This window comes from Galdieria sulphuraria (assembly GCF_000341285.1).
Source record: "Galdieria sulphuraria unplaced genomic scaffold scaf_25, whole genome shotgun sequence".
NCBI classification, from domain to species: Eukaryota; Rhodophyta; class Bangiophyceae; order Galdieriales; family Galdieriaceae; genus Galdieria; species Galdieria sulphuraria.
In genome coordinates this window covers 133,502-161,384 of record NW_005178450.1, presented here as the reverse complement: position 1 = coordinate 161,384, position 27,883 = coordinate 133,502, and the positions used below count along the sequence as shown (strand labels likewise).

The following is a 27,883-nucleotide window of genomic DNA, read 5'->3' as shown; positions in this document are numbered from 1 at the left end:
AAGCGTTACATATATACCCAATTCTATAGTGCAACATCAACCCAAGAAAGCACAAAGAACTCAAATCGTCCTTTAAGGTGGTATGAAAGACTGTTCTTTTGCCAATAACTCGTTTCCTCACTTTTCAAGCACATCTTTGTATGAATCCAAAGTATCCTTTTGAGAAACATAATATTCCTCATTTGGAGTATTCCACTCTTTCTTGTTACTTTTCATACTGTCATGGATGAAACTTTCAAGAACTTGAACAACTTTCATTCTCGTCGATCCAGCTACTATGAAATTTTACAACGCTATTCATGATAGCTCAGAAGATGCCAATAACCAATAGTAGCTATTTATGAATTGTCATACAGGGCATTCTGAAATGAAAAGGTACTGGATCGTGACGACAACATTCTCATAAAACAGCTCTAACCAACTAACTTGTATTAAAATCCGTATCTATCTCGGAGATTATTGGTATCCAGCATGGGAATGACCTTTATAGGACCATCTTTCCAAAGTCTCACCGGAACTCGTTTGAAAAAGAAATTACCTCGCCATTATTCATGTTATGCAACCATCGGAGGTTGTTTTGCAAAGTGGGAGCGCGCACAACTAGAGAACCCCTCCGTTTCTCAGACTGAAGGTGAAGAAGAGATAGTTGAGCATACGAAATGGGAGCAATATTTGCAAGAGAAAGGTTCACCAGAATGCAAACAATGTAGTGGCACAGGAGAAATACCATGTCCTGCTTGTGAAGGAAAGGGTTATTTCGTGATAGAACTCTTCAACGTGACTTCTAGTAATCAATGCCAAGTTTGCCGTGGATATCGAAAGGCACCCTGTCCAACTTGTAAAGAATATATATACCGTGCAGTAAATGATTGGGATAAGAAAAATAGTATAAACTGAAACTTGTCGTTAATAGTCTTTCCAATAGTTTATGGATACAACTTTGATTTGCGAGAGACGTGAAACAAGCTATTGAAAGCAAACAAAACCGTAAACAGTGAAACGGTGAATGTACATACACAAATAAAACAAACCACAAATGCAACTAGTCCCAACAATAAGATGCAGGAAACAACTGCAGACACAATAACAGCACAAAAGATGAACCAACCTATCAGACCCCCAACTGCAAACAGCAAAAACATAAAACCAAAAATACAGTAAATTGATCCAATAGCAGCAAATGTGTAACCAATAACTTGTGAAAGTCGTCGTAAGTATTCAGCAAAATAATGTTGTGCAGCATCCGCAGAGAAAAATAGACTGAGCCAATCCTTCAACAGCGTTCTAGTGTTTTTTGATAATAACTGTCTTAGCTTCGGAGACTCAGTCTTATCTCTGTTACTCGAAGAAATAATGTTGGGTTGCTCTTTCGCAGAGTCCGACGAAGAGTCGTCGTCATCTTGAACATGAACTGGTACTTGATATTTATCAACAGAAGAAAACTCTCTTCCACTGGCTTGTGTTGCAGCGACTTGAGTCGCATTTTCTCTTCTTTTCGTGGCTTCTCTTTCGCGGTCCTTTCCACGTTTTGCGTGACTCTGTAACAAAGACTCTACGAGTTGATCGGACTTGAAAAAACCTCTTTCTCTATCGTTTTTACTTCTGGCAGTTCTTCTCGTATTTGTATACATCGAAACATCTTGTGGAGGAGTAGGAGGAGGTCTTATCTGTGTTGAAAAAACACGTTCTTTAACTGCCGAAGAATCGGCAGTTTTTGATAAAAGTTCCCGAAGCTTCTCCCTTTCCTCTTGAGGTAAAGACTCCGTTAAACTCTCTTGCACTCTTTCATTTTGTTGAACTTGTTCTTCCTCGTGGTCTTCTTCTGTAGTATTCGTTATAGTAGAAACTAACGAAGAGCTACTTGACTGTAAAATCTTCTCTTCAAGCCATCGTTGCATACCTGGTGGTGCCTCAAAAGCACTTTCTCCTTCTTCTTCTGGAACTGGAGTTAAAGGAAAGACTTCCACATTGTCTCTTTGTGAGTCAACAGCAGTAGCAGTAGCCATACCTTTGATAATCCCTAAAAATATGAAGAAGCTTCCAACCAATTTCTACAAACTGTGGAATCCATCATCTTCCAAAGCCATATTTTGATTCTAAAGATCACACAGCCAAGAAAGAGATGACATATTGACCAATAGTTTTAATATATGAAAACTTTGGAAAAACAACTTCAAGTAAGAAATGTAAACGAGAAGGAGAACAGGAACATAAACCCATAATCAACTGTGTCGTAGGAAGCTGTGTTTCTCCTTCTCATGCAGGATACACAAAAGTCCATATAAACTTGTATCTATCAAGAGAACATATATATATATATATATGAGCATTCGTATTATACACATTCATCCGTATGGATGATGAAACAACGAGAGAGTGTCGGATATTTACCTTTATTATCATTGTAGTATGCTCCCAGTAAAAATTATATGTTACTCTGCATTTAAAAAAAAAGAGTTAAAGAATATTCAACATTTTCTTCAATTTCACAACCAACTGCCAATCCTCCACAGAAAGTTCATCACGGAAGTTTTCCTTCAACAAGTCAATTGCTCTACGAGAAAGTTTACTGTAGAGATCGTTCTTCTCATCGAAATGTCGTCCAAACATTATCGTTTCCGTTTGACGACTGGATATCTTTACCGCTACCGAATCCCCTTTTCGAGCAACAGAAACAGGCTTCTTATTCTGTTCAATGGATTGGATACGGCCAATATCCAAAAATTGGATTCCATTTCGAACAACCAATGGAGTTCCTACTCTAGCAATACCTTCCACTACTTGAACACCAACTATAATAGGATCCTTCTTATTAAAGATACAATTCGGAACAATATGAAGTACACAAGGAAAAACAACATCCGAAGAAGCCTCTTCTTTTCTCGATTTTCGAATCTGTTCCATATATGTTGTAAACTGATCAAATAAATGATAAATAATGTCTGCTGTAAATATACGAACACCATATTCTTCTGCCAATTCTTTTGCTTCCTTTTCCACTTTCACATCAAATGCCAAAATGGTTGCGTATTCTTTTCGATGTTCCAACATCGCACTCGCTCGCATAACATCCTTCTTATGAACTGGGCCAATGTTAATACCAGAAACAGGAATCTGCAATCCAAAAGAAATAAACATATAAACTCATCAAAATGCGCAAATAAAAAAACATACCTTGGAAGTACGTAAAAATTCTAAAAGTGCTTCCAAAGAACCCAAAGTAGAGGCTTGAACATAAACGCCTACACCACTCTTATCCACAGAAGAAAGCGTACTACTCAAATCAGACATCACGTCCTCTTTTAAAACTTCCAAATCCTCTCCTTCTTCCATTACTAACAGTTGAGTACCAGCTACAGCTTTATCCAAACTATCGGCTGCAATTTTTACTCCTTGAGCAGCTTGAATCACTTTATGATGCAAATATTGACCTTTGACTCTCATCTCTTTCATAGGATGTGGAGTAAGCAACGCACGAATAGTCGTAACAATAGGACCTTCAAGACCACAAACAACAATAGTATCACCTTCATGCAACTCACCATTCGTCAATATTACATCAATAGTTGTACCTAAACCCTCAATCACTTTCACCTCAAGAACAGTACAAGTAAGAAAAGGCATAAACATAATGCGATCAACCAACATCCTTTGACTAAACTGTACAAGAAGTAGTAAAAGATCAGGAATACCCTCTCCTGTAACAGCTGATGTAGGAACCAAAGACACATATTTACGAGCATCCGAAACTTGCCAATAAAGATCAGCATTAAATCCCAATTCGGCAAAAGCAACTTGCGTTGAAAGAACTCGCTGTTTGAATTCTTCTTGGACATGATGAGCTTGCTTTTTTAAACTTTGACGAATAGGAGACATTTCTTCTTCTTTCCATCCAAATAAACGATCAACCTATAAAACAGAAAATAATAAATACAATCAATGAAGATGAATATACCATTTTTCAATACGCTCTCTTACCTTGTTGAGTGCAACAACAAATGGAGTCTTTCGCAACTTTAAAAGTTCAATACTTTCCATTGTTTGTGGTTCAATGCCATGCATAATATCCACAACAAGTATAGCAATATCACAAAGTGAAGAACCACGTGAACGCAAGTTGGTAAAACTTTCATGGCCTGGAGTATCAATAATAAGTAATGAAGGAATCTTGTATTTCACATCTTCTATGCCAACTTTCTCCACTTGTTCTTTTACACGGTCAATAGGAAAGTAAGTCGCTCCTATTTGTTGAGTGATGCCTCCAGCTTCTCCCTCTTGAACACTAGTCTTGCGAATTTTATCCAGAATTTTGGTTTTTCCAGTATCCACATGACCTAAAATACAAATCACAGGTGCTCGAAGATTATCCGGATTTCTATATTTATATGCTCTTTCGTATTTCTCTTGACGAAGACGATGAGTCAGCTCTCGTCTCTTATCCAAACTCCTTTCCATCTGTTGAACTTGTTCTTCTGAACTGTAGGATGAACTGGATTCCATCTCTTCACTAGCCTCTTCTCCTTTAACTACAACATCCATTTGCCTTTCTTCTCTAGATCGAGCTCCATGATCCTTTTTCATCCTTTCTTCAGTATGGGTCGAAAAATTACCACTAACAACCAACTCATCCAGATCCAAACTGCCCTTTCTTAACTTTTCTGCTTCATTATCCCAATCTTCGGCATCCCATGATGAACGAACTTCATTCATTACAGTTTCCGTGGAGGACTTTACTTGTTCAGATTCTGAGATAGCTAATGACTTTGTATTGGCACTCGCTGTATAAGTATGGGAAACAGATTCTTCGTCTCTATATTCTTTGATGTCTTCAGGATTTTGCATGTCTGTTTGTTTCGAATGCTTCTGTTTCCGAGAATATACTTTCTTCTGGACAGTAGAATCGCCTTGATGGAATGCTGGAATAGCACCAGAAGCAATCGCTTGTTCTCGGAATTGAGCAGCACGCTCTCTCTTCTGCCTTTCATTACGTGATAATAACTTGCCTTCTTGTTTCATTTTTCGTCTCTTCTCCTTCTCTGCTTCCTTTTTCTGACGGCGAAGTTCCTCTTTCCTACGTTCCTCTTCTTCTTCTCTAAGACGTTCCTCTTCAGCTCGTTTCTCAGCTTCTTCTTGTTCTCTACGAAGGCGTTCTTCTTCGAGTTTCTTCGCATACAAAACTTCCTTCATTTTTCGCAACGCTGCAGACTCCTTCTTTTTCTTTTTAGTATTACCACCAGCACCTTCATTTGTTCGTTCCTGACTGACTGCTTTGCTCTCAACATCATTCGAGGTTTCCTTGGACTCCTCTGCTCTTTCTTTTGCAGCTTTCTTTTTCAGTTTTTTCTTTTGATTTGCAGTAAGTCTTTGTTGGTCTTCAATAACGCCGTTCACTGAGAATGATGCATCTTCAACACCATCTGCGTTCTTCTTCTCATTGTTTTTATCTGCTTCTACTGGGTCTTCAGTTTCATTCACCATTGTGCTTTGCAAAGATAAAACTGAGTCCCTTTCTTCCTTCTTTTCATGCTTTGCAGGAGTATTGGGCTCTTCAAGTTGAGCAATGAGTGCATCAATTTCCTCTTCTTCTTTTGCAGTGCGCTTCGACTTTTTCACCCTCTTTCCTTTCTGTGATTTACGACTGGGCAAAGAAGACTGTTTCTTTACATCAGTTTGCGGTTTAATAGATGAATCTGTGGGTTTTTCAGCAGTGTCTGTGGCGTTCTCTTCCACGTCTTCAGTGGTTTCATCCTCCTCAGTACTAAGTGATGCAAACTTCAAAAGCAGACTTTTGTTGGGTTGTTGTCGTCCAGGTAACAAATCTTTCTCTTCTTCTTCTTCTTCTTCTTCTTCCTCGTTTTCACGTTCTACTTCTTCTCTCTTTAAAACTTGCCACTGAACAAACTCGGATTTGAGCTTTGACGGCGTTTCCAACCCATCTTCGGAAGTGGAAGACTTACTAGTGGTTCTCTTCTCTATATTTTCTAGCCAACTCGACTTGGTTCCCGATCGAGTATTCTTCTCTTTAACTGGTTTCTTCTTGCTCTGTCTGGCTCCGTTTTCCAAAGTGTCTCCCACTTCAGTATCTATCGGCTCTTTCACGTTGTTTGTTTCAGGTTCTTGTTCGACTAATACTTTTTCTTTCTTTTTCTTCTTCTTCTTTCCAAAAATAGCAGTATTCACATAGTTCTTTTCTTGGTTCCACTCATCATCTTCCATTGTTGAATACAACCCGAAATGCTCTTCACTATCAGTCTTGTTTGGGTTTGTAGATTGGATATTCCTTTGTTGATCTGTGGTCGGGAGTTTTTTGTGGGATAAGTTTTCAGTCATGTCTAGTACATCTTTTGTTTGGCTTACTTGTCAAACTGCAACACGATTTGATACAAATTGCAGGAGCTGTTCTCAGTTCACAAACCATAGCTTGGGACAAACTGTTTCCTTTATAAGGAGTTCAAAAGCGCCTCGTTTGGGTTGGACAAGAGCGAAAGCACAACAAAGCAGGTGAGTGTGAAAACGTTATTGAGATGGAAGAATACCAATTCCAATTGCGCTTACGTCGAAAGATTGGAAAACCTGACTATGATGCCTATCGGTGTTCCCAAGGTAGCCTATCGTGTTCCAGGTGCCCCACAAGCCGATTGGGTAGATATTTACAATCGACTGTATAGAGAACGCATCATATTTCTTGGACAAGAGATTGACGACGAGGTACGTCCTTATTTCTGGTTTCAAGACTTTATAGGAGTGTATTCTGAACTGTGAAATAGATCTCCAATCAAATCATAGCTGTGATGCTTTATCTCGACTCTGAAGACAATACCAAGGTGAGTTTTGTAGAATATAAAATTTTTGTTGACAGATGCTTATATAACTATTAGCCTATCTACCTTTATATAAACTCTCCTGGTGGTTCGGTTATTGCAGGTTTGGCTATTTATGACACCATGAAGCATATTGCTTCCGAGGTTGTGACGGTCAACGTTGGTTTGGCAGCTTCCATGTCTTCCTTCTTATTGGCAGCAGGTGAAAAAGTGAGTCTTGCTTATCGTTGACTTGTCGATTTGTTTACCTATGAACAACTCTAGGGAAAACGTTTAGCGCTTCCTCATTCACGAGTCATGATTCATCAGCCAATGGGAGGTGCAAAAGGCCAAGCAAGTGATATTCAGGTAGAAGCTAGACAAATTCTACGAATCAAGGAAAGTCTTGTCCGAGACTATTGCAATATGACTGGTCAGCCTTATGAGAAAATGTTAAAGGACTTGGACAGAGACAATTTTATGTCGGCTTATGAAGCTATTGAATATGGTTTAATTGACCGAGTTATTGAAACCAAAGCAACATAAAATATATACACTTAGGTATAGAGTGAAGTATCTATAAACTGTATCGCGTTGTTGGTTTGACTGTTGGATGGATGAGTTACTTTACGTTGCCAACTGTGACAGTTCCTCTTCTTCCACCTTTTGTCGTTCGTTGTAAAGTGATGTCGTTTCACTCTTTATGCCTATTCCACCGTTGGTCTCTCTTGGCTTTAAATAGGAAGGTGTTTCTTCTGCAAGATCATCTCTCAACATATCGTCTTCCAAGGCTTCCAATTCTCCATCCAGTTCAGCTTCGTCCACATCACCCACTTCATATGTACGACCCAACGCTTCTTGTATTTCTTCACTATCCATTATGAGTTCTTCCATATCGTCGTGAAGGTCTTCCAATTCTCCAATGTCCACTTTTTTCAAGCCCTTCTTAATCTCCTTGGCAGTGGCTTTCATAATAGTGACAGTATCCCTAGCTTCCTTTACACTCGTTGCTGCAAACTGGGTTTGGTCCAAGTTGAACGCTTGATTGGAAGTTCTATCTCGTTGGGCTTGGTACATTCTTTATCACAACTATTCAAAACCCAAAAAAAAGTTTGAAAGTACAAAACTTACTTTTTCTTTTTCAAAACTGCCAGTGCTCTTTGTTTTGTTGACTGGTATGCTGGCGACCCTGGTTTCAACTTGCTTAATTGGTTTTTATATTGCAAAAGCTCTTGGTCGAATTTGGCAACCTTGGTGTCGAAGTTTTCTTCTCGTAACTGAAGTGTTTCTTGCATTTTACCCAAAGTGGGACGTTCTTTCCTAGAAAACCAACCCATCCTATCTCTATAGGAAGAGAAGATCGTATGTGCTGGCTTTAATTCGTCAAGAGAATGTCGTTTCACAAAATGAAAATCTATTTGCTATGAAAAATGATTGTGGATTGGCGCTTTCTTGTTGGAAGAGTTGTCTTACTATAGTCTTATTTTGGCTATTTGTTAGCCCACGAGTTGTAGTAAATGGAACGCTGTTACTCCAATATATAAGACAAGGTGTTGATGAAATCTCAAGCGACCATCATACTTTATGGAAACTATACAAGGACAAAATAATCGGTGTTGTGTTGGCTTTGATAGGGAATTCGTTTACTAGCTTAAGTCTATGTATTCAAAAAAAAGTCCATCTGGAAAAAGCTCCGAAAGCCAGACATTTTCTATTTTCGTTACACTGGTGGCAAGTATTGAATATTTCTTTTTAGTTGGTGAACACTGATGCCTTCTTTACCCTTTTTTTTCCAGGTTAGGACTAACCCTTATGGGCTTGGGTGAATTGGGTAACTTTTCAGCTTTTGCTTTTGTTTCAGTTTCTATAGTTGCTCCTTTGGGTGCTTGGTCTGTTGTTTTGAACGCTTTTTTTGCTGCTTGGTTCCTTCATGAAAGTCTAGATGTTAGAAAAGCTGTGGGTATGCTATGTTGTATTGTTGGTGGTATTCTTTTAGTCAGTTATGGTCCAAGTGGCAAAACGATGGAGAGACACTTTGACTATGGAAAACTTGAAAGTCTATTATGGAGACCTGCTTTTCTTAGCTATTTAAGTTTTATCATTTTGTCTCTATTGGTAATGATATTTGTTTGTTGGTATACACCGATAGGAAACAAATATGTGATTGGTTACGTGACAATATGTGCATTATTAGGTGCTCTTATTGTTATCAGTTCCAAATGTCTTTCAGTTCTATTGAGATTGAGTATCCAAGGAGAACATACTCAGTTATTGAACAAATTATTTTTATGCTCGTTGATATCCTTGATATGTTTTATTCCTATTCAAATTTTATTTATCAATGGAGCTTTACAAAGATTTAGTAGCTCTCAAGTCGTTCCTGTATATTATGTGTTATTTACTTTGAGCTCCATCATTTCTAGTGCCATTCTTTTTGATGAATTTCACAATGACGTTTTGTTGAAAACTATTCCTTTTGCAATTGGAATCGGCCAAACATTTGTGGGAGTGTTTTTATTGAATGCTGCTTCTTCCTCATCAACACTTTATTATGCAAGTCCCAGGAGTATACATACTCAAGAGTTGCGCAATTTACAACTGCTGGATTCGTATTTACAATTTCGTTCTTATCTTAGTTACTCCAGTCCTTTTGGTGAGTTACTCAATGGACGTTGGAATCGAAAGGATTCGGATTTCGATCTGCAAATGACATCGAATACAAATTCCATGTGGAAAGGTAATCGTATTATTCCGTTGCAAACCGTAGTGAGTCGTGCCGAACTCAACAAGTATCCAGGACGTGACATGCAAGAAGAATATCAACCAGTCATCACCAACGAGAATAGGTGTACAGAAATAATAAGGACTGGAACAAACCTCGAGTCAAAACGTAATGGGACTTTTATGGATCTTCTGTTTAGAAAACGTCCATCTGGTGTGACCTTTCCTGATTCCACTATCAATGATGTTCGTGTACAAGCTGAACAAATTCGTAATCGTCATAGAGCAGCCTCTTGGGCAGACAAAGAATGGTATATAATGGAGAATGAACAGACAAACAATGAATGAAACTTGAACATGACATTTTATGGGTATGAAAATAATCGGTGGATGATCACAAAACAAAACATACTATTCTATTCTTCTCAGGGGACAAACTTATTCTATATAAAAGGGTTGTGCAGCATCTCCGTGTTTCAAATAGGCATCATTGATTTCCTTGATGATATTCTCGTTCAACTCGATATCAAAAGCATCTACAAAAGGTTCAATATCTCATCTTACCAATAATAAAATAGTGGACTTACCCAGATTATCTTGCAATTGCGGTATCTTCGTTGAACCAACAATAGTTGCACCAATAAACCAACGACTTTTACAAAATGACAATGCCAAATGCGATACTTTCATTTGATGCCGTTTTGCAATCTCCGAATAGGTTTTGGTAGCTTCCATTACTCGATCACTAAAGTATTGAGACATATGATCCGGAAATAAAGTATGTCTTGCCCCTTCAGGTTGAGAATTTTCCAAATATTTACCAGTTAAAGCACCTCTCGATAAAGGACTCCAAGGTAACAAATGAATGTTATAATAATAACAAGCTTCTATTAAGTCTGCTTCAAAGCGACGATTGACTAGACTATAAGAGTTTTGAACACTCACGGGTCTCGGTACACCAAGACGGTCACAAGCTTCCACCAAACGACATATACCATATCTATGCAATGAGTTTTTTTAGATTCCATGTGAACACACACAAGTCACAAAAGAACTTACGTTGTTTCATTACAAACACCCCAATATCTTATTTTGCCAGCATCTATCAACCTTTTGATGGTCAAAACCTGTTCATCAAAGGCAATCATATCCTTCCGAACTTTTGTAATATCAAAAGCACCAGTATGAAAGAAAGGAACATATCTATCCGGCCAATGAAACTGATACAAGTCCACATAATCAGTTCGTAGTCTACGAAGACTTGCTTCTATAGCTTCTTCAATATTGGCTCTATCCAGTCTTGCAAGTTGACGTTCGGTATTTTTGGGGAACCTTGCGATAGCCAGGAATGTGAGAATTGGGTTGATAACCAACTACTTTAGTAGCCAATATAATCTTGTCTCTTGGTTTGTTTACTAACCAGGAACCGATGATCTCTTCTGTTCTACCACCAGTTTCTGGACGAACAGGAGAAGGATATGCTTCAGCAGTGTCAAAAAAGTTGATGCCTTTGCTAACTGCAAAGTCCATAATACCAAAGGATTCCTCTTCATTATTTTGCTCACCAAAAGTCATCGTTCCTAGACATACTTCTGATACGTTCAAGTTGGATGAACCAAGGTTCTTATACTTCATGGCCGTTCACAATACTAAAGGTTTTCTTCCACTTTGTATATAAGTTGAGAGAAAAAGAAAATGTATGCTAGTCTGTGGGACAATCGGAATGAGCAAAGGCCATCACACATTTATCACGTATAACCACTCATTTCGTTTAAAGACAACTATAAAAGAAAACCAATGACAATAATGGCGAACATAAACAACTCCAAAAACCAAAACATCCAACGTATCGTAAAAGAATACCGAGCTGATACAAAATAACCAACCCATACAATAAACAAATACTCTTATGAGGGCTCCAATATCTCAGTGCAAATAAGACTGACTTTCTTCTCTCGAATTTGTTTTCATGACACGTATTCTCATTCGTAGGTTTTTCATCTTGTTTTAAATAGCACCGATATATGTCTAAGCATACTGATGGAATACAAGCAAACCATAACTGTTGTAACAACAAATTGTACATTTCCAAATAACTCGCTTGTATTTCACCACATACAAATGTATAAAAGAAAAACATGTATCCTGTACAGTTGTGATAGTCATCACCTGTAACGCGAAAGAGAATAAGCAAAGGTCCCAATAGAAAGTTGTAAAAAAGTACTTGTGATACACGCCAACGAGTCTTTCGAACAAATGATAAACGCTTTCCAAAAACAATCCATGAAGAAGGAAGCCAACAAGAACCAGTTGAAAAATAAGGAATGTGCACAAGAATACCATAAAGCAATAATCCAATCAAACATAAACCTTTGATGACGACTATAAATATCAAGAAATGAGACATATCAAAATTTTTGGAATCTACAAACAACAACAAACCTGGAGCATCTGCAAAAAGCATAAGACAACGAATCCAATCCTTACAAGAATAATGATATCTTTGTTCAGACTGTAAAGAAAAAGAGGTGCTAATCATAGTCATACATGACTCTTCGAAACAATATTGAACAACAAGGTTATGAAAACCTTCCAGGTACGACATAGGATTCCAAGCACAAAGGAATAAGTTACTACCAGATGAAGACTTGAGCATATCATTCTCCATTTTCTTAGCAATTCCTATTTTCTTGTCATCGATAAAAACTTCCACATTACCTATAACATATGTATGAATCTTTCAAGACAACAATTCAGTCTCCCTACCCAAGGTAAGATTGCGATCCCAAAAGGATTCCAAAGAGGCAACCATCAGACGAATATATTTGGAAGACAATGCAAAAGCTTGACTTCTCTTGGTAGATGAAGAAAGTGGCACAGGATTAGTCACAACTGCAAAAATGTTCTGTTGAATGGGAATATCTGAAAATGCAAAATTTCCATGATCAATAACTATCCAGCGATAAACGGAACTTGTATAGAGATCTGCCAACTCTAATTCCATATAGTTACCACATTTGCAATACATACGAGGCAAAAAACCTAAAACGGAATGCAAATGACCTAAAAAAGGTAAATGGCTTCGTCTTCTTTCGTTACCAAAACAGGAACGCATGTCTCACCTGAAAGGTAAATGACATAATTGGGATAAGAATAAAACTTGCGAGACAAAATGGAACGACTCCACCAAAAGAAACGTAAAAAAGTCCTCCAAAAGGTCTCAGAAACTGTATAATCAATAGTACTGCTAGGAAAATGTCCATAAACTATCACGACTTGTTCCTTTTTCTCTGCCAAGGATGCTTGCATTAAAAGTTGCAATTCCTCGTTGTTGGTTCTAGCAAAAAAATGAAAGGGTCGATGTAAACTGTATCGATAATAAGGGGAATATTTGACAAGTTTAATATCATTCTGTTCCGAAAAGCGATGAAAGCTCACAGCATTTTTAGGTTGAGGTTCAACAGCATATCTCTGAAATAGATCATCATCTTGTATCATATCATCAACTCCAAAGGAATCATGATTGCCTCGAACGTCACTCCATAATACACTAGCATTTTTATGACGATATTCTTGCGTTTGAACGTAATACTCATTCCATTCATCTAATCGTTTGCTTGAAGGATGGCCTAGAAATAAATAAAACCAGTTATTGGTGGTATCCTTCTTTCCGTTGGTCAAGTCTCCAGTAACCAAAACTGCTTTAGGAACAATGACTGGAACTACATGATTACGAAAGAAAGATAACTTTTTGCTGTTTTCCTCCAATTTTGGATCCAAATGGATATCCGATATCTTCCAAACCAACTCTAGTTGCGCTTATAGTACAAAAGACTGGTTTTCTTACCTGCAGCAAGTGATCTATGCCTTGCAGTTGTAAACTCCAATCTTCCAAAGGGTTTGTTGTGAATACTTCTTCAGCTATTTTGTACTTGCAGGGAAAATGAAGAAGAAAAGCTAGTGACCTTTTGTCGAGATAATCAATAAGTACAATAAATAGCAAAAACCCTAACCACTCACCAGATAACAACTGCCCATATCACCAACTTGACCCAAAAGTGAAAAAAGCCACGCATAGTTGCAACAAACTTTATTGAGTTACTCTATTCCAAACCTTGCGATAAGTTTCTTCTATTTCCTTATACAATTGCCATAAATATGCTTTTCGAGCCTCAACTGAATCCAAAGATGCCATTTGTTCGGCATATTCTAAATAAAGTCTTTTTTTGATACCGATACGAAAAGTATTCGTTTCCTCTTCTTCTTGGAGTCTTGAAAACCTTATAATCTCTCGACATCTTAGAGCTTGTTTTCGAGTTATCTTCCACTCTTTGCGTATTTCCTCGACACTAGGAAGATAACCAAGTCTTTTCTCGAGATATAAACAGTTCTTCGTGTCCAATATGTCTCTCAAGGTTTGAAACCCTTGGCAAGGATTCTCAACTGTAATTTCCAGACAACTAGTTTCCATATAATGACGATAAATAGCATCAAGAAGAGAAATTCCATAACCTTTCCTATGAAAACAAGGAAAGATGAGAAACTGTGAAATGCGTACTCTTTCCCTTGGATTCCAAGTGTTTTCACTCTTATCAAAACAAGTAAAACGATATACTGCTGCGAAACCTAAAATCTCCTCGTGCAAACTCAATATTACAAACATATCCCACTTGTCATCTTCCCAATCAATATACGAAGCAGTTTCAATAAAGAACAAAAGCAATAGCTTGAAACGATGGTATATTTCGGTAGCAGTGGTTTGGGTCACATTTTGCACATACACTTTTGCATCAGAACATAAGCTTTGACGAGGTAAAATAATTTGCCAAGTTGATAAATATCTGTCGATAGGAAAAGGTTCCGCTACTTTCCGTTTGAACTCTTCCATACAACTACAAACATAATCTGGCAAGTGCTCATAAAGTAGAGTTTCTATATTCAAAAAACCCACAGTATTCGAGTCTTTCAAAGAATAACGGACTTGTAGAAAGACATTCCAAGAAACAAGATGATATAAAATATGCACCTCAAGATCTTTGTATCCATATACTTTTTCCTCAGGAAAGAGCTGATGAACAAACCATGGCTTATATCCTTTCAAAGTTCCTTCTTCATACCGACCAAGATCGTCATCTCTTACAACAAAATATAATAACAAGGCATCTCTCACACAAAGAGGTTCCATTACTCTTCTATAGCCATTTCTGTCCAAAAAAATATAAAAACAAACATTTCAAAAATAGTAATTATTTTTATGGTAAGCAATGAACTTGCAAGGAACAAAGAAAACGAAATTCAATAATAGATTGAACAATAATGTCTTCTTTTTCCCCAGCAAGAAGAATGTCAAGCCTAACGTAGACAAGCAATAACAAAAGACAACAAACAAGTAAACTACAACTCATTTAAAACAAACTGATCATTACAATCCATGCTAGGAAATATATCAAACCAAGAAGAAAAGTCCTCTTCGTATTCCACTGCTGAGGGAGCCGATACGTCTTGCAGATGATCCCAACAACTTTTCATGGCAGAATCGTCATCCTCAGTCACATAAGGAAAAGTATGCTTTGACACAAAGACTTCTGATTCTTCCAAAGGCAAGCAATAGGAGTTATCTCTATTTTCATCTCGTTTCAAACGTAAACGGGAATCTTCCCAATGGCTAAGGAACGAAGTTTCCGTCTCATCAACAGAGTTGTGTTTCCTTTGTATCGATCCGCCTGTATCAAAAACTCTCAACTCTGTAGCAGAGCATATACGTTTCATGTTTCGATGGTGATATGAATCTTCGACGACTGACAAATCATGATATTCCAAACTGTCATTTGAAACACCGTTAAGTAAACGAGAATCTCCTTCCAACGTATCATTGCAAGCTACGGAAAGAATAGTATCTTCATTATATTCTATTCTTCTCTTTCCTTTACTAATATATTTCATATCTGTACTACTGATAGTTGAAACTGAGGAATCTTCACCATTTTCTAAAAAATATTCCTTTTCTTGTGAATTCTCCAACAATATGGGCTTTCTATTACAGCTGTTATCATCACGGTGGAAAAGAACATCCATACGAGACCCTGAAAGAACTGTATTCTCTTGTACCAACCTTTTCAGAGTGGCATTCCATCTATTCTTAATAGCATTATCCGTTCTACCTGGAAGTACTTTTGCCATTGCAGCCCATTTGTTTCCCAATTGTTGGTGCAGTCGAATGATTGTTTCGTCTTCTTCCTTGGTCCATGGTTCCCTTCGAACGTTGGGGTCCAAATGATTCATCCAACGCTCACGACACTGTTTTCCAGTTCTTCCTGGAAAAAAATTTCCAATGACTGACCAATTTCGAGAACCAAATAAAGAAGTAAGCTTCAAAAGAAGTTTGTCTTCTTCCTTTGTCCAGGTACCTTTCACAATATGGTCTCTTTCCAAAGCCTTTGGAAAAGAAGACAAACCATCCTTTTCAAAGTCTTCGGGGGAAAATAAGTTACCTCCGTGAGTGGAAGAATTGGTGGAGTTAAACCCCGAAGAAACAGGGGATGTTTCAAACTCAGTGTCCATCAACAATTTCTTTCTGTCATCGTACTTGTGTTCAAGAGACTCCTGACCCAAGGCGTTGTTCCACGAAGTCACCCATAAACCCTTCAAAGACATGGACCCTTCTCGTTCTTCCTCCAAAACGTCTTCAAGGTTGTTTGCATATATAAACTTTGACATAAGAACACCAGACGACTTTTATAAGTTTCTCTTGATTACAAACTATTTTCTTTGCCGAGCTCTCCAATCGACCACAACAATTGCATTTCCAACAATAAACCGACACCACAAGTCCCATTTTGGGTACCCAAATGGATTGGATTAGGAGTTTTGGTCCAAAAACTAAGCGTTTCAACTTGTATGACACAACAGGTATTAAGCAAGAACTGGATAAAACTATCATATCGGTGGCAAGTAGAAAGTTAAGCCTCTAATTGGAATTGTTCTGAATATTATGTAGGTTTCATCGGATAAAGACTTTTACAAGGATAACTTCTATATCAACCTGAAAATAATATTAGGATTCACCTCCTTAGGAGTCGCTGGATTGGTTTATTCTTTTTCCTGTCCAACTCAACAGTGTCAAGTCAAAACTTTTGTATCGGTGATAACCTTTTTTCTCCTATCTTTGTTGGGTCCTTGGTTCATACAAAGTTGGGAAAACAAGGCTATTGTATTTGGGACTCTACACAACTATAAAGTAAGAATAGAAACCAAACTTGGTCGTTACGACAACTGCTTTGAAGCTACTATCGAAGTTGTCAAAGGTACTCAACAAAAACAATTCCAGTGGACTGTTCCTTACAACAACTATTTCAACACCAACGGGGTTTTCCTTGAACAAAATTTTCAGGCAGCGTTTCTAAAATTTTACGAGGATAGTAAAGCAAATACATATTAGGATACCACGTCGTCATCTTTGTGTAAGGGTTTACAAGTACTTAGGCAGTCATCAATAAGTTGTCGCAACTTGCTATTTTCCAAAGCAGCAAATACTCTTTCCTTATCACGTAGTTGTTTGGTTATTTCTTCGTCGGATTCGTGGGTATTGTCACAAACTTTGATATCAAGTTTATACCCTAAAGGGAGCAGATTCTCGTCTCGAATGCGGGCTAAAATACAAAGTCCAATAAGTGAAGCTAAACTACAATGGGGAACAGTTGGTGTAAATTCAATCTTTACTAAGCCTTTCAGCCGGTTTCCTTTTGAACCGTGAACAACTACGATGGAGTGAGGATCAACCACTGACAGTTGTTCCAGAGAATAGGGATGCTCAGGGTCACGAATATCTCTAATAGCCTCTATTCACACTTAGTATTGAACTAGATTTTTATTATCCTTACCTACCAAATATCTTATCTTCTAAAGGAGCGTTTGAAGACAACTCTTGTCGTCTCTCATTAGATAATCGAACTTGAGGATAAGGATTGTCCATTCCAAAAGCACTTGATGGAAAATACAATTTGTCTTACCTTTTTATTTGGCTTTGATCGAAGTCTTCTTCCACACTCATCTTGTATTAGAGATACAGACTATGTGAATTACTTGTTCTCTCGACAACAAATACTTGGAAAGTATGTAAATGGACGAAGAAGGAGGACCAGGACTACTTTTATGACTTTGGCCAAAAGTGACCAAGTCCTTAAAACAGAGGAGACTGGTTTTCTTTCTCTTGGAGTTTCTGAAACAACTTGTAAAGCACTTGTTGATGCGTTTGACATACATATTCCTACAGCCATTCAACGCAAAGCCATTCCTGCTATATCAGGTGGTGCCAACGTCATAGTTGGTGCCGAAACAGGCTCTGGTAAAAGCCTTGCGTATTTAATTCCCATCATAGAAAGGCTTAAACTGCAAGAGGAATTACAATCCTTTATTCGAAAACCAAAGAAACCTAGAGCTTTAGTATTTGTTCCTACGAGGGAGTTGGGCGAACAGTTACTAAGAGTATTGAAAGCTCTTTCTCATCACATCAAGTTCAGAGCAGTTTCATTATTGGGTGGACGACTTAGTTTTGTTCAACAGAAAAAGTCTTTGGAAGAAAATGTTGATATTGTTGTTTGTAGTCCAAGTAGACTAGTCAAGCATGCTGTATCAGGGAACATATATTTTGGCGATATCCGTTTTATTGTGTTGGATGAAGTAGATGCCTTATTAGGAGATGATTTTGTTCGGGATTTGGATGTTTTACTAGCAAAGTTGCCAAAGAAAGAAGAAAAAATACAGTTTATTGCGGTTGGTGCCACACATCCCAAGCAGGTCTTTCCTATTTATGAAAAATACTTACCAAATGCAAAACTTGTCAACGATAAACTTCATTTACTACCTGTGAATACAAAACATGTTTTTGTGAATATTCAAGGTGATGATGCTACTCAGGAGTTGATAAGTCTATTGCAACAAGAAGAAGAGAAAGAGAATCCTAGGACTTCCAATCGTATCATAGTGTTTTGTAATACAGTTGCAAGTTGCCGGTTTGTGGAACATTATTTATCGGAAAGAGGTTATCATACAATCAATTATCACGGAGAAATACCACCAAAGAAGAGAAAGGCTTTGTTTTCCGAATTCTTAACCCAAAAACATGTCATACTGATTTGTACAGATGTTGGAGCCAGAGGTCTAGATAATGTTTCAGTAAATTTAGTGTTGAACTTTGAATTTCCAACTTGTGTGGTTGATTATATTCATCGTGCTGGTAGAACAGGACGTGCTGGGAATTCAGGTAAAGTAGTAAGCTTCATTCGAAAGAAGGATCTATCGTTGGCTCGAGCCATAGAAAGCGGTATCTCTCAGAAAAAGGTAAGATATGTGATAAGACTGGATACTTTGGTTCAGTTTCTTTCGAACCTTCTTGTAGGATCTCTTAGAGTATACTGCACAGTTGAAAAGGAAACCAAACTGATCAAATCAGTTCACTGATATTTTAATGTGAGGGGTTTTTTATTTCATTCAACGTTCAAGCGTTTCATTCTTCTTTCTTATAAACAACAAACAATCTTTCAATATACAACTTTAACCCAAGTTCCTTTCTAATTTTCGTGCAAGAGGTCTTTCAGGATCTACGCCCGTTATCTTCTCAACACTTGCCAGTTCTTGACTTCGTTTCCAGTATATAGCTGCTCTATCGAGATAACCAAACATTTCCTCCACTTGTGCCCAGTCCTTCCAAGTACACGATTCAAAAGGCTTGGCATTGATTGCTCTCGAGAAATAATGTCTAGCACTATCCAAATCTCCACATTCCGCTTCTAACTTTGCAAAGCTTCGCCATAACCAACCATGATGATCTTCTAAATCAATAGCAAAGGTAAGCAACTTGCGTGCTCTATCTTTATAACCCTGTTTCCATTCAAACAGTGCCCATGAATGAAGTAGAGCAGTATAATGTTCATTTCCTTTGCTTTCTTTGGCTCCCAACATGTAGAGACGACGTGCCTCTTCTATATGTCCTTGATATGCTTCAAGTTGTGCCCAACATTGATAGGCATAGGATACATTAGGTTGAAGAATAATACCTTGTTGAAACTTATCACGAGCCAAATCAAAATGACTTTGACTTGAAAGAAGTCTTCCCCAGGCACACCACAACTCCCCATCATATGGATGATATTTGGTTGCTGCTTCATATATCGAAAGTGCCTTGTCAATCTGATGATCATTTTCTTCCAAACGAGCCCAAGTTTGCCACAACTGAACTGCAGCAAAAGGATCAATCTTCGTTCCCATGTGATAACATTCTCTTGCTCTATCTATATTGCCTTCATGCTCTTCAAGTTGTCCTAAACTTAACCAGCTTAAAGTATGTCTCGCGTCTAACTCAACTGCCATGGACAAATATTTTCGAGATAGTTCAGAGTTACCTGCTTTAAACTCTAAAACACCCAAAGCGTGACAAAACTGTGCATTATCCGGATATTTCTCTTTCCCAAGTAACAGAACTTTACGTGCCTCTTCAGCGTTTCCTTGCTTATCATATAATACTCCTAAAGCGTGCAAGAGATATCGATTTTCAGGATTTCTTTCTAAACCTTGCAATAACAGGCCTAATGCAGTTTCCACGTTGCCAAGACTGTACTCCATAGCTCCCCAAGAGTGGTATGCAGAAGCCATGTTAGGATTGGCTTTAAGAGCTCTTTGAAAAAGTTCTCTTGCTTCACTATATCGCTTGCGAAACTTTTCCAAGTCTGCCCAGCCTTGCCATAACAAGGCATTGTCAGGATTGTGTTGTAGAGACTCTTGAAAAACTTTAGAAGCCTCGTCCAACTGGTGCTTCTTTCTAGACAAAACAAGAGCTAATTTCATCCAAATTGCACCACTTCTAGGCTTCTCTGTTACAACGCAACGCAGTAGTCTGATGGCTTCGTCATATTTTCCTTCCTTCTCAAGGGTAGTAGCCAAACTAACGCGGGTGTCCATCTCATGCTTGGGTGTTCTTTCAGGAGTTCCTTGTTTGCGAAAGTCTGCTCTATAAAACGACTCCTTTGACTCAAAAGCATTATTATTCGTACCTGTACAAGGTTTGTTCATATTCGCTGACGTTTTAGAAATAACCTGCCAGTGCTGAGGCACTAAACGGTAGATTCGCTTTGGAATAAAAGAACAAACATTCAGTTGCTTCAGAAACAGATGCTCAAATTTTTTGTTTCTGCTATTATTGCAAAACCTATCAACACTAACAAACGTACATTCCTTACAAAGCTTTTGTGCCTCCATAAGCAGCATCAATATTCAATCAAGCAAGTTTCCCTTTTCAGAAATTCCAGAAATGAGTCATTTCACTTGGGAACAGTTACTGGTAAGTGTGTTGACCTAATAGAAAATGGAAAGGATGTCTTGTTGAATACTTAATAGGAAAAGTTTGAAGCGGTTGAATTTCCAGAAAGGAACGGAAAGCAAGATGAATTGCCTGTAAGTTTTGCGCAGATTTATGAATCCCAAAATGTTGGTTCTACTTATCTCTTGACAGCAAGTTTCCAGCTTTGTTGAAGCCTGTTTGGAAATGGGAGCTTTCTTTAGTAAATAGCATTTAATCGCATTGTTCATGTTGTATTCACCGGACTATTTCTTATCTTGTAGACCTTTTGGGAAGGGCTTTCAGTTTTGTCCAAAGTGATATCTTGAGCAAGGCAAAAATAATTCAAGATTATGGAGAAAGGTTGCATCCTCAACAAGGTCAATATTTTGTTCGATATCTTGCTATTGTAGACTGATCTTATTGGAAATAGGCTCGCTTCAAGAAATAATAGAACAGGAACTGGATACCGGTGCGTTTTTATCTTCCTATTTGAAAAAGTTCTTTTCATTTTCTAATCTCTGTTTCAAGGAGCTTGTGCAACCAATGAACCTCCTTCTTGTTCTAGAACTGTGTTGAGGTATTGTTCAATTCGTATCTTTTGCTCATGTTCTTATTTGAATAGATTGTTATGGGCCACTCATTTTTTGTATGTTTTGGTTCAAAAACTTACCACCGATGAAACTATTCCTCTAAGAAGTTGTGTAAGAGAAGCTTATGATATAGCACTCAAGGACCATCATTCATGGTATGTATGAAAGTTAAGATGATTATTATTGCAAAATGGAATCGAATGATAATCTATCTAGGGCCATACAGAAAGCAGTACATACAGCTTTGATATTTTTGCCGTCAAGAGACTTTTTTTATAGAAAAATAGGTTCGAGTTTCATGATAGCATTTGGACTTAATATTTACGAAACTAACAATAGGTGTGGATATTCATAAGAGAGATTCCTATATGAAAAGAGGAGATAAGGCTCTCGGTAAGGAGCAAACGAGACTCGTAAAATGCAACAGATAAATATTTGCTACTAGGCACAATTGTTCAAAGAATGTATCATTTCTATGAAAGAAACGGTCTTTTGCAGTTGCCATAAAGAAGTTTTATCGAATTCCTTTCAAAGTTACTGTTCTATTGAATACAACTCTTGTGGGTATCGTAGAATCCTTGTCACAGCAGAAAAATCCCAGTCTTTCAAACTGAAATATGTCTCCAGGATTAATGTTCTGTGCAGCATCATATTCCAATAATGCGTTTTCTTTTACAACTTCACTTTCGGGATTGATATCATCAAGCCATGCATCGCCCTTGATAAGACCGGGTTGTTCAGAGAGGAACAAGTTGTTGTAGAGACGAACTTCAACTGAAGTTGAAAATTGGTTAGATGCGACCCAATGAAGGACACCCTTTGGTTTTTGAGTCTTATCAGGGTCATAAGAAACTACAACGGACTCGATTCGACAAGGATCTTCAGCGCTCCACTTGATATCTTTTGCTGTAATAGGATATGCATAACGTAACAAAACAGTCTTTTGACAAGGAAAGAGGAGAATATATGTGAATACCAAACTACTAAAGGATACCAAACTTACCTTCCCTGGAGCCAAACCAAAGAAATCTTTTTCATCTTGTAGACGGAAATCGCTCTTCTCAATATAAACTTCTTTTGTAAAGGGTGACTTGTGAGTTCCTTTTCCTTCATCCTTTGGATGGTTAGGTACTTGAAGCCACTCGATATGATCCTTTGGAAGGTTTTCGATAACAACCTATCCCAAAGAAATGTGTGTTGATATGTTATCTTTTGAATAAGATGATGCTTACTTTCAAAGGTTCCAAGACACACATCCTTCGAAACACTTGTGGATCTAAGCATGTACGGCAGGCATTTTCTAGTTTATGAAAACCAATCAAATTGTCACCGCGTGTAACTCCCACTGAAGCACAGAATTTTCGAAGTGCTTCAGGTGGAAATCCTCGACGTCTTAAACCCATCAAAGTAGGCATTCGAGGATCGTCCCAGCCTCTCACGTATCCTTTATCTACCAAGAACGTCAATTTTCGTTTGGAAACGACCGTATGAGTTACAACGAGTCGAGAAAATTCCCAAACAAATGGACGATACATATCAAGAGCTGCCAATAACCAATAATATGAATCACGACGTATCTCAAACTCAAGAGTACAGAGCGAATGCGTTATCCATTCCAAAGAGTCTACAATACAATGGGCAAAGTCATAGGATGGATAAATACACCATCTATCACCGCTATGAGGATGTCTCTTATATCGAATACGATAAGCAATTGGATCTTGCATACAAGGATTCGGATGTTGCATATCAATTTTCATTCTTAAAGTGGCTGCTCCTTCTTCAAACTTTCCAAATTTCATATCTTCAAACAATGTGAGAGACTCTTCTATGGGTCTGTTTCTCCAAGGAGAGTCTTGTTTCTTCTCTCGGTATTGCGAAATTTCATCTGGTTTCAAATGACAAACATATGCTTTATCTCGCTTGATCAGTTCAACAGCTAACTCATACAGTTGGTCAAAATAGTCAGAAGTAAAAGTTATCTTTGAAGGCTCATAGCCTAACCATTTGACAGATTCTTCAATGCTTTTGATAAACTCTTCTCTTTCCGCTTCAGGATTGGTATCATCATAACGAAGAATACAAATGCCATTTTCTTTTTGTGCATAACCGAAATTCAAAAACATAGACTTGGCATGGCCAATATGTAGAAAACCTACTCATGGAAATCAATATATTCAATCCAAAATAACAAAACTTCAAAAATATCAATATACCATTAGGTTCAGGAGGAAAACGACAAATCACTTTCCCTCCAGTTGCTAAACGATGTCTTTCTAAAAGTTCAGGTGTGTTCCTTGCAGTTTCTAAATCTCTAGCTGCCATTATATTAGGAATACCAGCAAAAGGATCCACATTCTCCTCTTCATCCTATTATACCAATAAGATATTTTATGGATACTGAGCACATGCACAAAGTTCTTTGTATAGCAACTTGCCTTGTTAGCTTCCTTTCTATTCAATGGCTTAACTTCGAAGGGTTTTTCTTGAGTCTATAATTAGGGATATCAGTCTTCCTCAAAAACAATACAAAAGACCCTTTTACTTTATCAGAAAGGGAGAGATGATTCAGCAAATCTTGCAATTGCCTCTCCACTTCCAAACGAACCAACTTGGCATCTGCAAAGCGTAAACTGCTCAAGACTTGTTTCACAAGAAGTCCAACATTGGTATGACTCCTAAAGTATGAAAACATATATACAACTAAAAAAAGTGACAAGATGCAATAACAAACCCTTTCATCTGCACTTGGTTATGGTTTTCGTCTAATACTGTCTTTACTCTTTCACAAATATCCTCCTTTGTCACAATGACGCCAACTCCAGCTTGTTGTTCCAAAATGGACTCTTCGACCTTTTCTATATTGTCTTAGATATTTGGTTTCAACACACTTGTTTTCAAAGTGATGCCTCACCTTCCCCAATGGAAACCAAAAACTCTATCGCGGCATCCAACTGCGCTTTCGTTTTGATACGTTCGTCACCAATCATCAGAAACAACGAATTTCGATTGGTTAAAGGAAGTTTAGGATGGATGACTGCATTGTATAATAAGAGACACTTGTTTTTGGTTTGTTGGCTTCCTATTTACAAGACAGTAAGCTGATCACTGAACAACAGGTAAAGGCTTGAGTACTTCACCATCGTTGACAAAAGAAGCACTTTTCAAGGCTTCCAAGGTAGAAGAATAGACCTTTTCGTTTCTAGCTGCTGTTTTTGCTAGTTTTTCTTCCATTCCAAAGGAAAGAAGTTTGTCAAGTCGTTGTTCATAGAGTTGCGCCATTGCTTCACAATAAAACTGCGAAAAGGGTGATAAACGAGTAAGAATCACAAATGAAACAAAGAACAATCCATTCCATATTCTTTGACAAATAAAATGTCATAAATGATAGCAATGGCTTATCTATTTGTCCATCTAAATAGAAATATATATATAAATTCCAAGTTATATGGAACCGAATGATTTCCAAATTTGGAGTTTGTGGGGGACGTTAAGAGAAAATGCAAACTATCGGTAGGCTTCGTTTCGCTATTCACAAGGGTTTAGTTTTTGGTAAAGAGTGTAAGAATGATGTTGGTCTTATCTGGATTGCTTCCAATAAGGGTTACTGCTGTACAAGTGATCCACAAGTAAGAGGAGTAAGGCAACTGTCTTCACGTTTGCAACATTTGGCACGCTTCTCTACTTGTTCAGCTTTACAGCAACCCATTTTGTTATTAGAAAGTCCCTCTGTTTCTCCTAATAGTGAATTGTTTTTACCTTTCTGGCACAGATCCTGTTTTAAAAGGTCCTTCTCAACAGAAGCTTCCCAAGAAAGCAAGCAAGAAGTCGTATCTATTAAAGTGCCACAAATGGGCGAGTCTATCAAAGAAGGTACTCTAATCTCTTGGCAAAAGTCAGTTGGTGACACTGTGGAAATGGATGAAGTGATCGCTCAAATTGAAACGGACAAAGTCACTGTGGAAGTAAGAGCTCCAGAAAGTGGAACTATTGTAGAAGAGCTGGTAAAAGGCGGTGATACTGTTGCTGTAGGAGCTGAAATTGCGCGCTTAAAACCAGGAGCTGTATCAGAAGAAGTTGCAAGTGAACCAACAGAGACACACTCTGCAGCTGGACAATCAAGTCCTGTTCCTATCAAAGTCCCAGAAATGGGAGAATCGATAAAAGAAGGAACTCTTGTATCATGGAGTAAAGCAGAAGGCGATTTTGTAGATATGGATGAAGTAATTGCGCAAGTAGAGACTGACAAAGTAACCGTTGAAATCAGAGCGCCTCAAATGGGAGTTTTACAAAAACGAGTTGCAAAAGAAGGTGATAGCGTCAAAGTTGGAAGTGATATTGCCATACTTCAACCTTCTTCAGCACCTACTCAACAACAAGCTTCGAAGGACACCAGTACTGCAACTTCTCCTCGTCGTAGTGGTGGTGAAGTGAGTAGTAGTAGTAGTAGTAGCAGTCAGAAAGCAGAGTCGAGTGACTTAAAGCAACAACCAGAAAAGCAGTCGATATCAACAAGTACTTTATCACCTCCCAAGCCACCAAAGCAAGTTGCAGATTACAGTAAACTGAGTTCCGTAGAGTCGCAAGAGGGTGCAAAGAGGGTGGCTATGACGCGTATGAGGCGTCGTATTGCGGAAAGATTAAAACAAGCTCAAAATACTGCAGCTATGTTAACTACTTTTAATGAAGTAGATATGTCAGCGTTGATGGAGTTGAGGAATAACTATAAAGAAGCATTTGAAAAGAAACATGGCATTCGTTTAGGCTTTATGTCGGCATTTACAAAAGCAGCGACATTGGCGTTGATGGAGCAACCTGAGCTGAATGCCTATATTGACGGTAGTGATATTGTATATCATGATTATGTGGATATTTCTGTGGCTGTTTCGGCTCCTACAGGACTTGTGGTTCCCGTGATACGAAACTGTCAAAGGTTGAGCTTTGCAGAAATAGAAAAAGCTATCCATACAATGGGTGAGCAAGCAAGACTGGGCAAACTAACCATACAAGATATGCAAGTAAGTTTTCATGTTATTATTCAATATTTTCCAACTTATCAAATACAAAGGGCGGTACCTTTACTATTTCCAATGGCGGCGTTTTTGGTTCTCTGTTATCAACTCCGATCCTCAATATGCCACAAAGTGCAATATTGGGAATGCATACCATTCAAAAAAGGCCTGTTGTGGTGAATGACCAGGTATGTTGGCGCTTTGTCGGATTTTTTGATTGTTTTTCAGACAATTCTAAACCATTTTTTTGGTCAGATCGTTATCAGGCCTATGATGTATCTTGCCCTTTCCTATGATCACCGACTGGTGGATGGAAGGGAAGCAGTAACGTTTTTACGTAGAATCAAAAGTTTAGTGGAGGATCCTCGTAAAATATTACTGGACATTGATATTTAACATTCGAGTAATGGGTTTGCAATATTAAGTTCTCCGAAACTTGGAAACTACAATAAAGAGCCCTGTAAGTGCAAATATGGCTGCAATAATATAGAGAATGAGTTTGTTCGCAAGAGCACGTCGGGTCATGGAAGACAAAAGTCCCCGACTACGAAGAAGTGCTGCATCTATCCTTGATAGCCCTTCTCTTGTATGCAAAATGGTCTGCCTTTGCGCACTTAAATCTTCTAAAATTCCTCGGGTCACTTGTTCCGTTTCTTCCAAAGTTTTGCGACTATCATGAAGTACTTCTTTTCCTTTTTCCAGTTTTCCAGAAACCGAAACAAACTTTTGACGTTGCTCTAACGAACCAGACTCCAAGTCTTGTTCAACTTCTTTTAGTAAATCGTTGCGTTCCAACTTGTCTCGTTCCTCTGATAAAATAATCTTGGCATCTTTCCAATCCTAGGGACCTGGAGATGAGTGTGAACAAAATATATGGCATAAAGATCCTACTTTTCGTAAACTCTCCAGCTGTTTCTTTAAACTAGAGACTCGCTGGACGTCGTTTCGTCTTTGCGGTTCTACTGTCTCGGAATAAGCTTCCAACTCCAGTGAATGTAAGCCCTGTGAGACTTCATCCAACAAACGCTCTGCATTTTTCAGCGAGGTCTAGAAAAGAATGATAAAACAAGTTGAAATTTGTTGCAGAAACTCATATAAATAGAGCCTTACTTTACGTTCGTCCAAAGACACTAGAGAAGAGTATGCTTGGTCAACTTGAGCTCTTAACTCTGAAATCAAGCTCTCAACTTCCTTTTGATAGTGTTGAAATATTCGACTGCTAGTGGTTGCTTCCGTCATACTAAACTCCTATGCAACTGGAGACAAACTGGCCACAGCTTATTGAATTGACTGCTTATGTTGTTTGGTTTTAATTAACATCATTATGATAATGAATGATGAGGATGGGATCTCACAATTACTTCAATACTTCAGCCTCAAGCACAATCTATTACGACTCTGGTTTGATATTCTTCTCTAGTCTAT

At 38.1% G+C, this 27,883-nt stretch overlaps 16 protein-coding genes across 16 annotated transcripts; 6 read left to right on the top strand and 10 right to left on the bottom strand.

The window, feature by feature from the left end:
- Positions 1-322: 322 nt before the first annotated feature.
- Positions 323-2,064, bottom strand: Gasu_32520 (uncharacterized protein). The gene has a single exon (XM_005705894.1). It carries the CDS (start codon positions 2,004-2,006, stop codon positions 927-929), a length of 1,080 nt encoding a protein of 359 aa, XP_005705951.1. The 5' UTR covers positions 2,007-2,064; the 3' UTR covers positions 323-926.
- Positions 2,065-2,363: 299 nt separating this feature from the next.
- Positions 2,364-6,244, bottom strand: Gasu_32510 (translation initiation factor IF-2 unclassified subunit). Its single transcript, XM_005705893.1, has 3 exons — positions 3,979-6,244; positions 3,175-3,909; positions 2,364-3,114 (listed from the first exon to the last, which is right to left on the bottom strand). The coding sequence occupies exons 1-3, from the start codon at positions 6,214-6,216 to the stop codon at positions 2,458-2,460; spliced, it is 3,630 nt and encodes a 1,209-aa protein (XP_005705950.1). The 5' UTR covers positions 6,217-6,244; the 3' UTR covers positions 2,364-2,457.
- Positions 6,245-6,254: 10 nt separating this feature from the next.
- Positions 6,255-7,399, top strand: Gasu_32500 (ATP-dependent Clp protease, protease subunit). Its single transcript, XM_005705892.1, has 5 exons — positions 6,255-6,501; positions 6,564-6,708; positions 6,768-6,824; positions 6,879-7,031; positions 7,086-7,399. Exons 1-5 carry the CDS (start codon positions 6,329-6,331, stop codon positions 7,344-7,346), a joined length of 789 nt encoding a protein of 262 aa, XP_005705949.1. The 5' UTR covers positions 6,255-6,328; the 3' UTR covers positions 7,347-7,399.
- Positions 7,400-7,403: 4 nt separating this feature from the next.
- Gasu_32490 (charged multivesicular body protein 5) lies at positions 7,404-8,214 on the bottom strand. Its single transcript, XM_005705891.1, has 2 exons — positions 7,932-8,214; positions 7,404-7,878 (listed from the first exon to the last, which is right to left on the bottom strand). The coding sequence occupies exons 1-2, from the start codon at positions 8,135-8,137 to the stop codon at positions 7,428-7,430; spliced, it is 657 nt and encodes a 218-aa protein (XP_005705948.1). The 5' UTR covers positions 8,138-8,214; the 3' UTR covers positions 7,404-7,427.
- Positions 8,215-8,224: 10 nt separating this feature from the next.
- Gasu_32480 (Mg2+ uptake permease (NIPA), DMT family) lies at positions 8,225-9,909 on the top strand. Its single transcript, XM_005705890.1, has one exon. It carries the CDS (start codon positions 8,613-8,615, stop codon positions 9,867-9,869), a length of 1,257 nt encoding a protein of 418 aa, XP_005705947.1. The 5' UTR covers positions 8,225-8,612; the 3' UTR covers positions 9,870-9,909.
- Positions 9,910-9,913: 4 nt separating this feature from the next.
- Positions 9,914-10,704, bottom strand: Gasu_32470 (aldo/keto reductase). The gene is made up of 3 exons (XM_005705889.1): positions 10,581-10,704; positions 10,109-10,521; positions 9,914-10,057 (listed from the first exon to the last, which is right to left on the bottom strand). Exons 1-3 carry the CDS (start codon positions 10,667-10,669, stop codon positions 9,960-9,962), a joined length of 600 nt encoding a protein of 199 aa, XP_005705946.1. The 5' UTR covers positions 10,670-10,704; the 3' UTR covers positions 9,914-9,959.
- Positions 10,705-10,713: 9 nt separating this feature from the next.
- On the bottom strand, positions 10,714-11,254 carry Gasu_32460 (aldo/keto reductase). The gene has a single exon (XM_005705888.1). It carries the CDS (start codon positions 11,154-11,156, stop codon positions 10,812-10,814), a length of 345 nt encoding a protein of 114 aa, XP_005705945.1. The 5' UTR covers positions 11,157-11,254; the 3' UTR covers positions 10,714-10,811.
- Positions 11,255-11,263: 9 nt separating this feature from the next.
- On the bottom strand, positions 11,264-14,744 carry Gasu_32450 (histone acetyltransferase 1). The gene is made up of 7 exons (XM_005705887.1): positions 13,636-14,744; positions 13,542-13,567; positions 13,369-13,486; positions 12,644-13,316; positions 12,288-12,584; positions 11,964-12,239; positions 11,264-11,903 (listed from the first exon to the last, which is right to left on the bottom strand). The coding sequence occupies exons 1-7, from the start codon at positions 14,704-14,706 to the stop codon at positions 11,293-11,295; spliced, it is 3,072 nt and encodes a 1,023-aa protein (XP_005705944.1). The 5' UTR covers positions 14,707-14,744; the 3' UTR covers positions 11,264-11,292.
- Positions 14,745-14,753: 9 nt separating this feature from the next.
- Gasu_32440 (myb proto-oncogene protein, plant) lies at positions 14,754-16,334 on the bottom strand. The gene has a single exon (XM_005705886.1). It carries the CDS (start codon positions 16,236-16,238, stop codon positions 14,916-14,918), a length of 1,323 nt encoding a protein of 440 aa, XP_005705943.1. The 5' UTR covers positions 16,239-16,334; the 3' UTR covers positions 14,754-14,915.
- Positions 16,335-16,344: 10 nt separating this feature from the next.
- On the top strand, positions 16,345-17,649 carry Gasu_32430 (uncharacterized protein). Its single transcript, XM_005705885.1, has 2 exons — positions 16,345-16,468; positions 16,519-17,649. The coding sequence occupies exons 1-2, from the start codon at positions 16,370-16,372 to the stop codon at positions 16,957-16,959; spliced, it is 540 nt and encodes a 179-aa protein (XP_005705942.1). The 5' UTR covers positions 16,345-16,369; the 3' UTR covers positions 16,960-17,649.
- Positions 17,650-17,654: 5 nt separating this feature from the next.
- On the top strand, positions 17,655-18,989 carry Gasu_32420 (ATP-dependent RNA helicase). Its single transcript, XM_005705884.1, has 2 exons — positions 17,655-18,860; positions 18,919-18,989. Exons 1-2 carry the CDS (start codon positions 17,673-17,675, stop codon positions 18,961-18,963), a joined length of 1,233 nt encoding a protein of 410 aa, XP_005705941.1. The 5' UTR covers positions 17,655-17,672; the 3' UTR covers positions 18,964-18,989.
- Position 18,990: 1 nt separating this feature from the next.
- Positions 18,991-20,794, bottom strand: Gasu_32410 (psbB mRNA maturation factor Mbb1 (plastid)). Its single transcript, XM_005705883.1, has one exon. The coding sequence runs from the start codon at positions 20,781-20,783 to the stop codon at positions 19,074-19,076; it is 1,710 nt and encodes a 569-aa protein (XP_005705940.1). The 5' UTR covers positions 20,784-20,794; the 3' UTR covers positions 18,991-19,073.
- A 10-nt stretch (positions 20,795-20,804) lies between these two features.
- On the top strand, positions 20,805-21,919 carry Gasu_32400 (glycolipid binding / glycolipid transporter). Its single transcript, XM_005705882.1, has 9 exons — positions 20,805-20,856; positions 20,913-20,969; positions 21,028-21,076; positions 21,138-21,233; positions 21,287-21,325; positions 21,385-21,433; positions 21,479-21,601; positions 21,663-21,733; positions 21,786-21,919. The coding sequence occupies exons 1-9, from the start codon at positions 20,827-20,829 to the stop codon at positions 21,875-21,877; spliced, it is 606 nt and encodes a 201-aa protein (XP_005705939.1). The 5' UTR covers positions 20,805-20,826; the 3' UTR covers positions 21,878-21,919.
- Positions 21,920-21,923: 4 nt separating this feature from the next.
- Gasu_32390 (glutaminyl-tRNA synthetase) lies at positions 21,924-24,794 on the bottom strand. The gene is made up of 7 exons (XM_005705881.1): positions 24,587-24,794; positions 24,361-24,528; positions 24,181-24,304; positions 23,992-24,124; positions 23,663-23,816; positions 22,679-23,601; positions 21,924-22,623 (listed from the first exon to the last, which is right to left on the bottom strand). The coding sequence occupies exons 1-7, from the start codon at positions 24,726-24,728 to the stop codon at positions 21,961-21,963; spliced, it is 2,307 nt and encodes a 768-aa protein (XP_005705938.1). The 5' UTR covers positions 24,729-24,794; the 3' UTR covers positions 21,924-21,960.
- A 110-nt stretch (positions 24,795-24,904) lies between these two features.
- Positions 24,905-26,962, top strand: Gasu_32380 (2-oxoglutarate dehydrogenase E2 component (dihydrolipoamidesuccinyltransferase)). The gene is made up of 3 exons (XM_005705880.1): positions 24,905-26,464; positions 26,515-26,646; positions 26,714-26,962. Exons 1-3 carry the CDS (start codon positions 24,947-24,949, stop codon positions 26,852-26,854), a joined length of 1,791 nt encoding a protein of 596 aa, XP_005705937.1. The 5' UTR covers positions 24,905-24,946; the 3' UTR covers positions 26,855-26,962.
- A 21-nt stretch (positions 26,963-26,983) lies between these two features.
- Gasu_32370 (vesicle transport V-snare protein) lies at positions 26,984-27,824 on the bottom strand. Its single transcript, XM_005705879.1, has 4 exons — positions 27,569-27,824; positions 27,350-27,505; positions 27,073-27,298; positions 26,984-27,026 (listed from the first exon to the last, which is right to left on the bottom strand). The coding sequence occupies exons 1-4, from the start codon at positions 27,695-27,697 to the stop codon at positions 27,022-27,024; spliced, it is 516 nt and encodes a 171-aa protein (XP_005705936.1). The 5' UTR covers positions 27,698-27,824; the 3' UTR covers positions 26,984-27,021.
- Between the last annotated feature and the right edge of the window lie 59 nt (positions 27,825-27,883).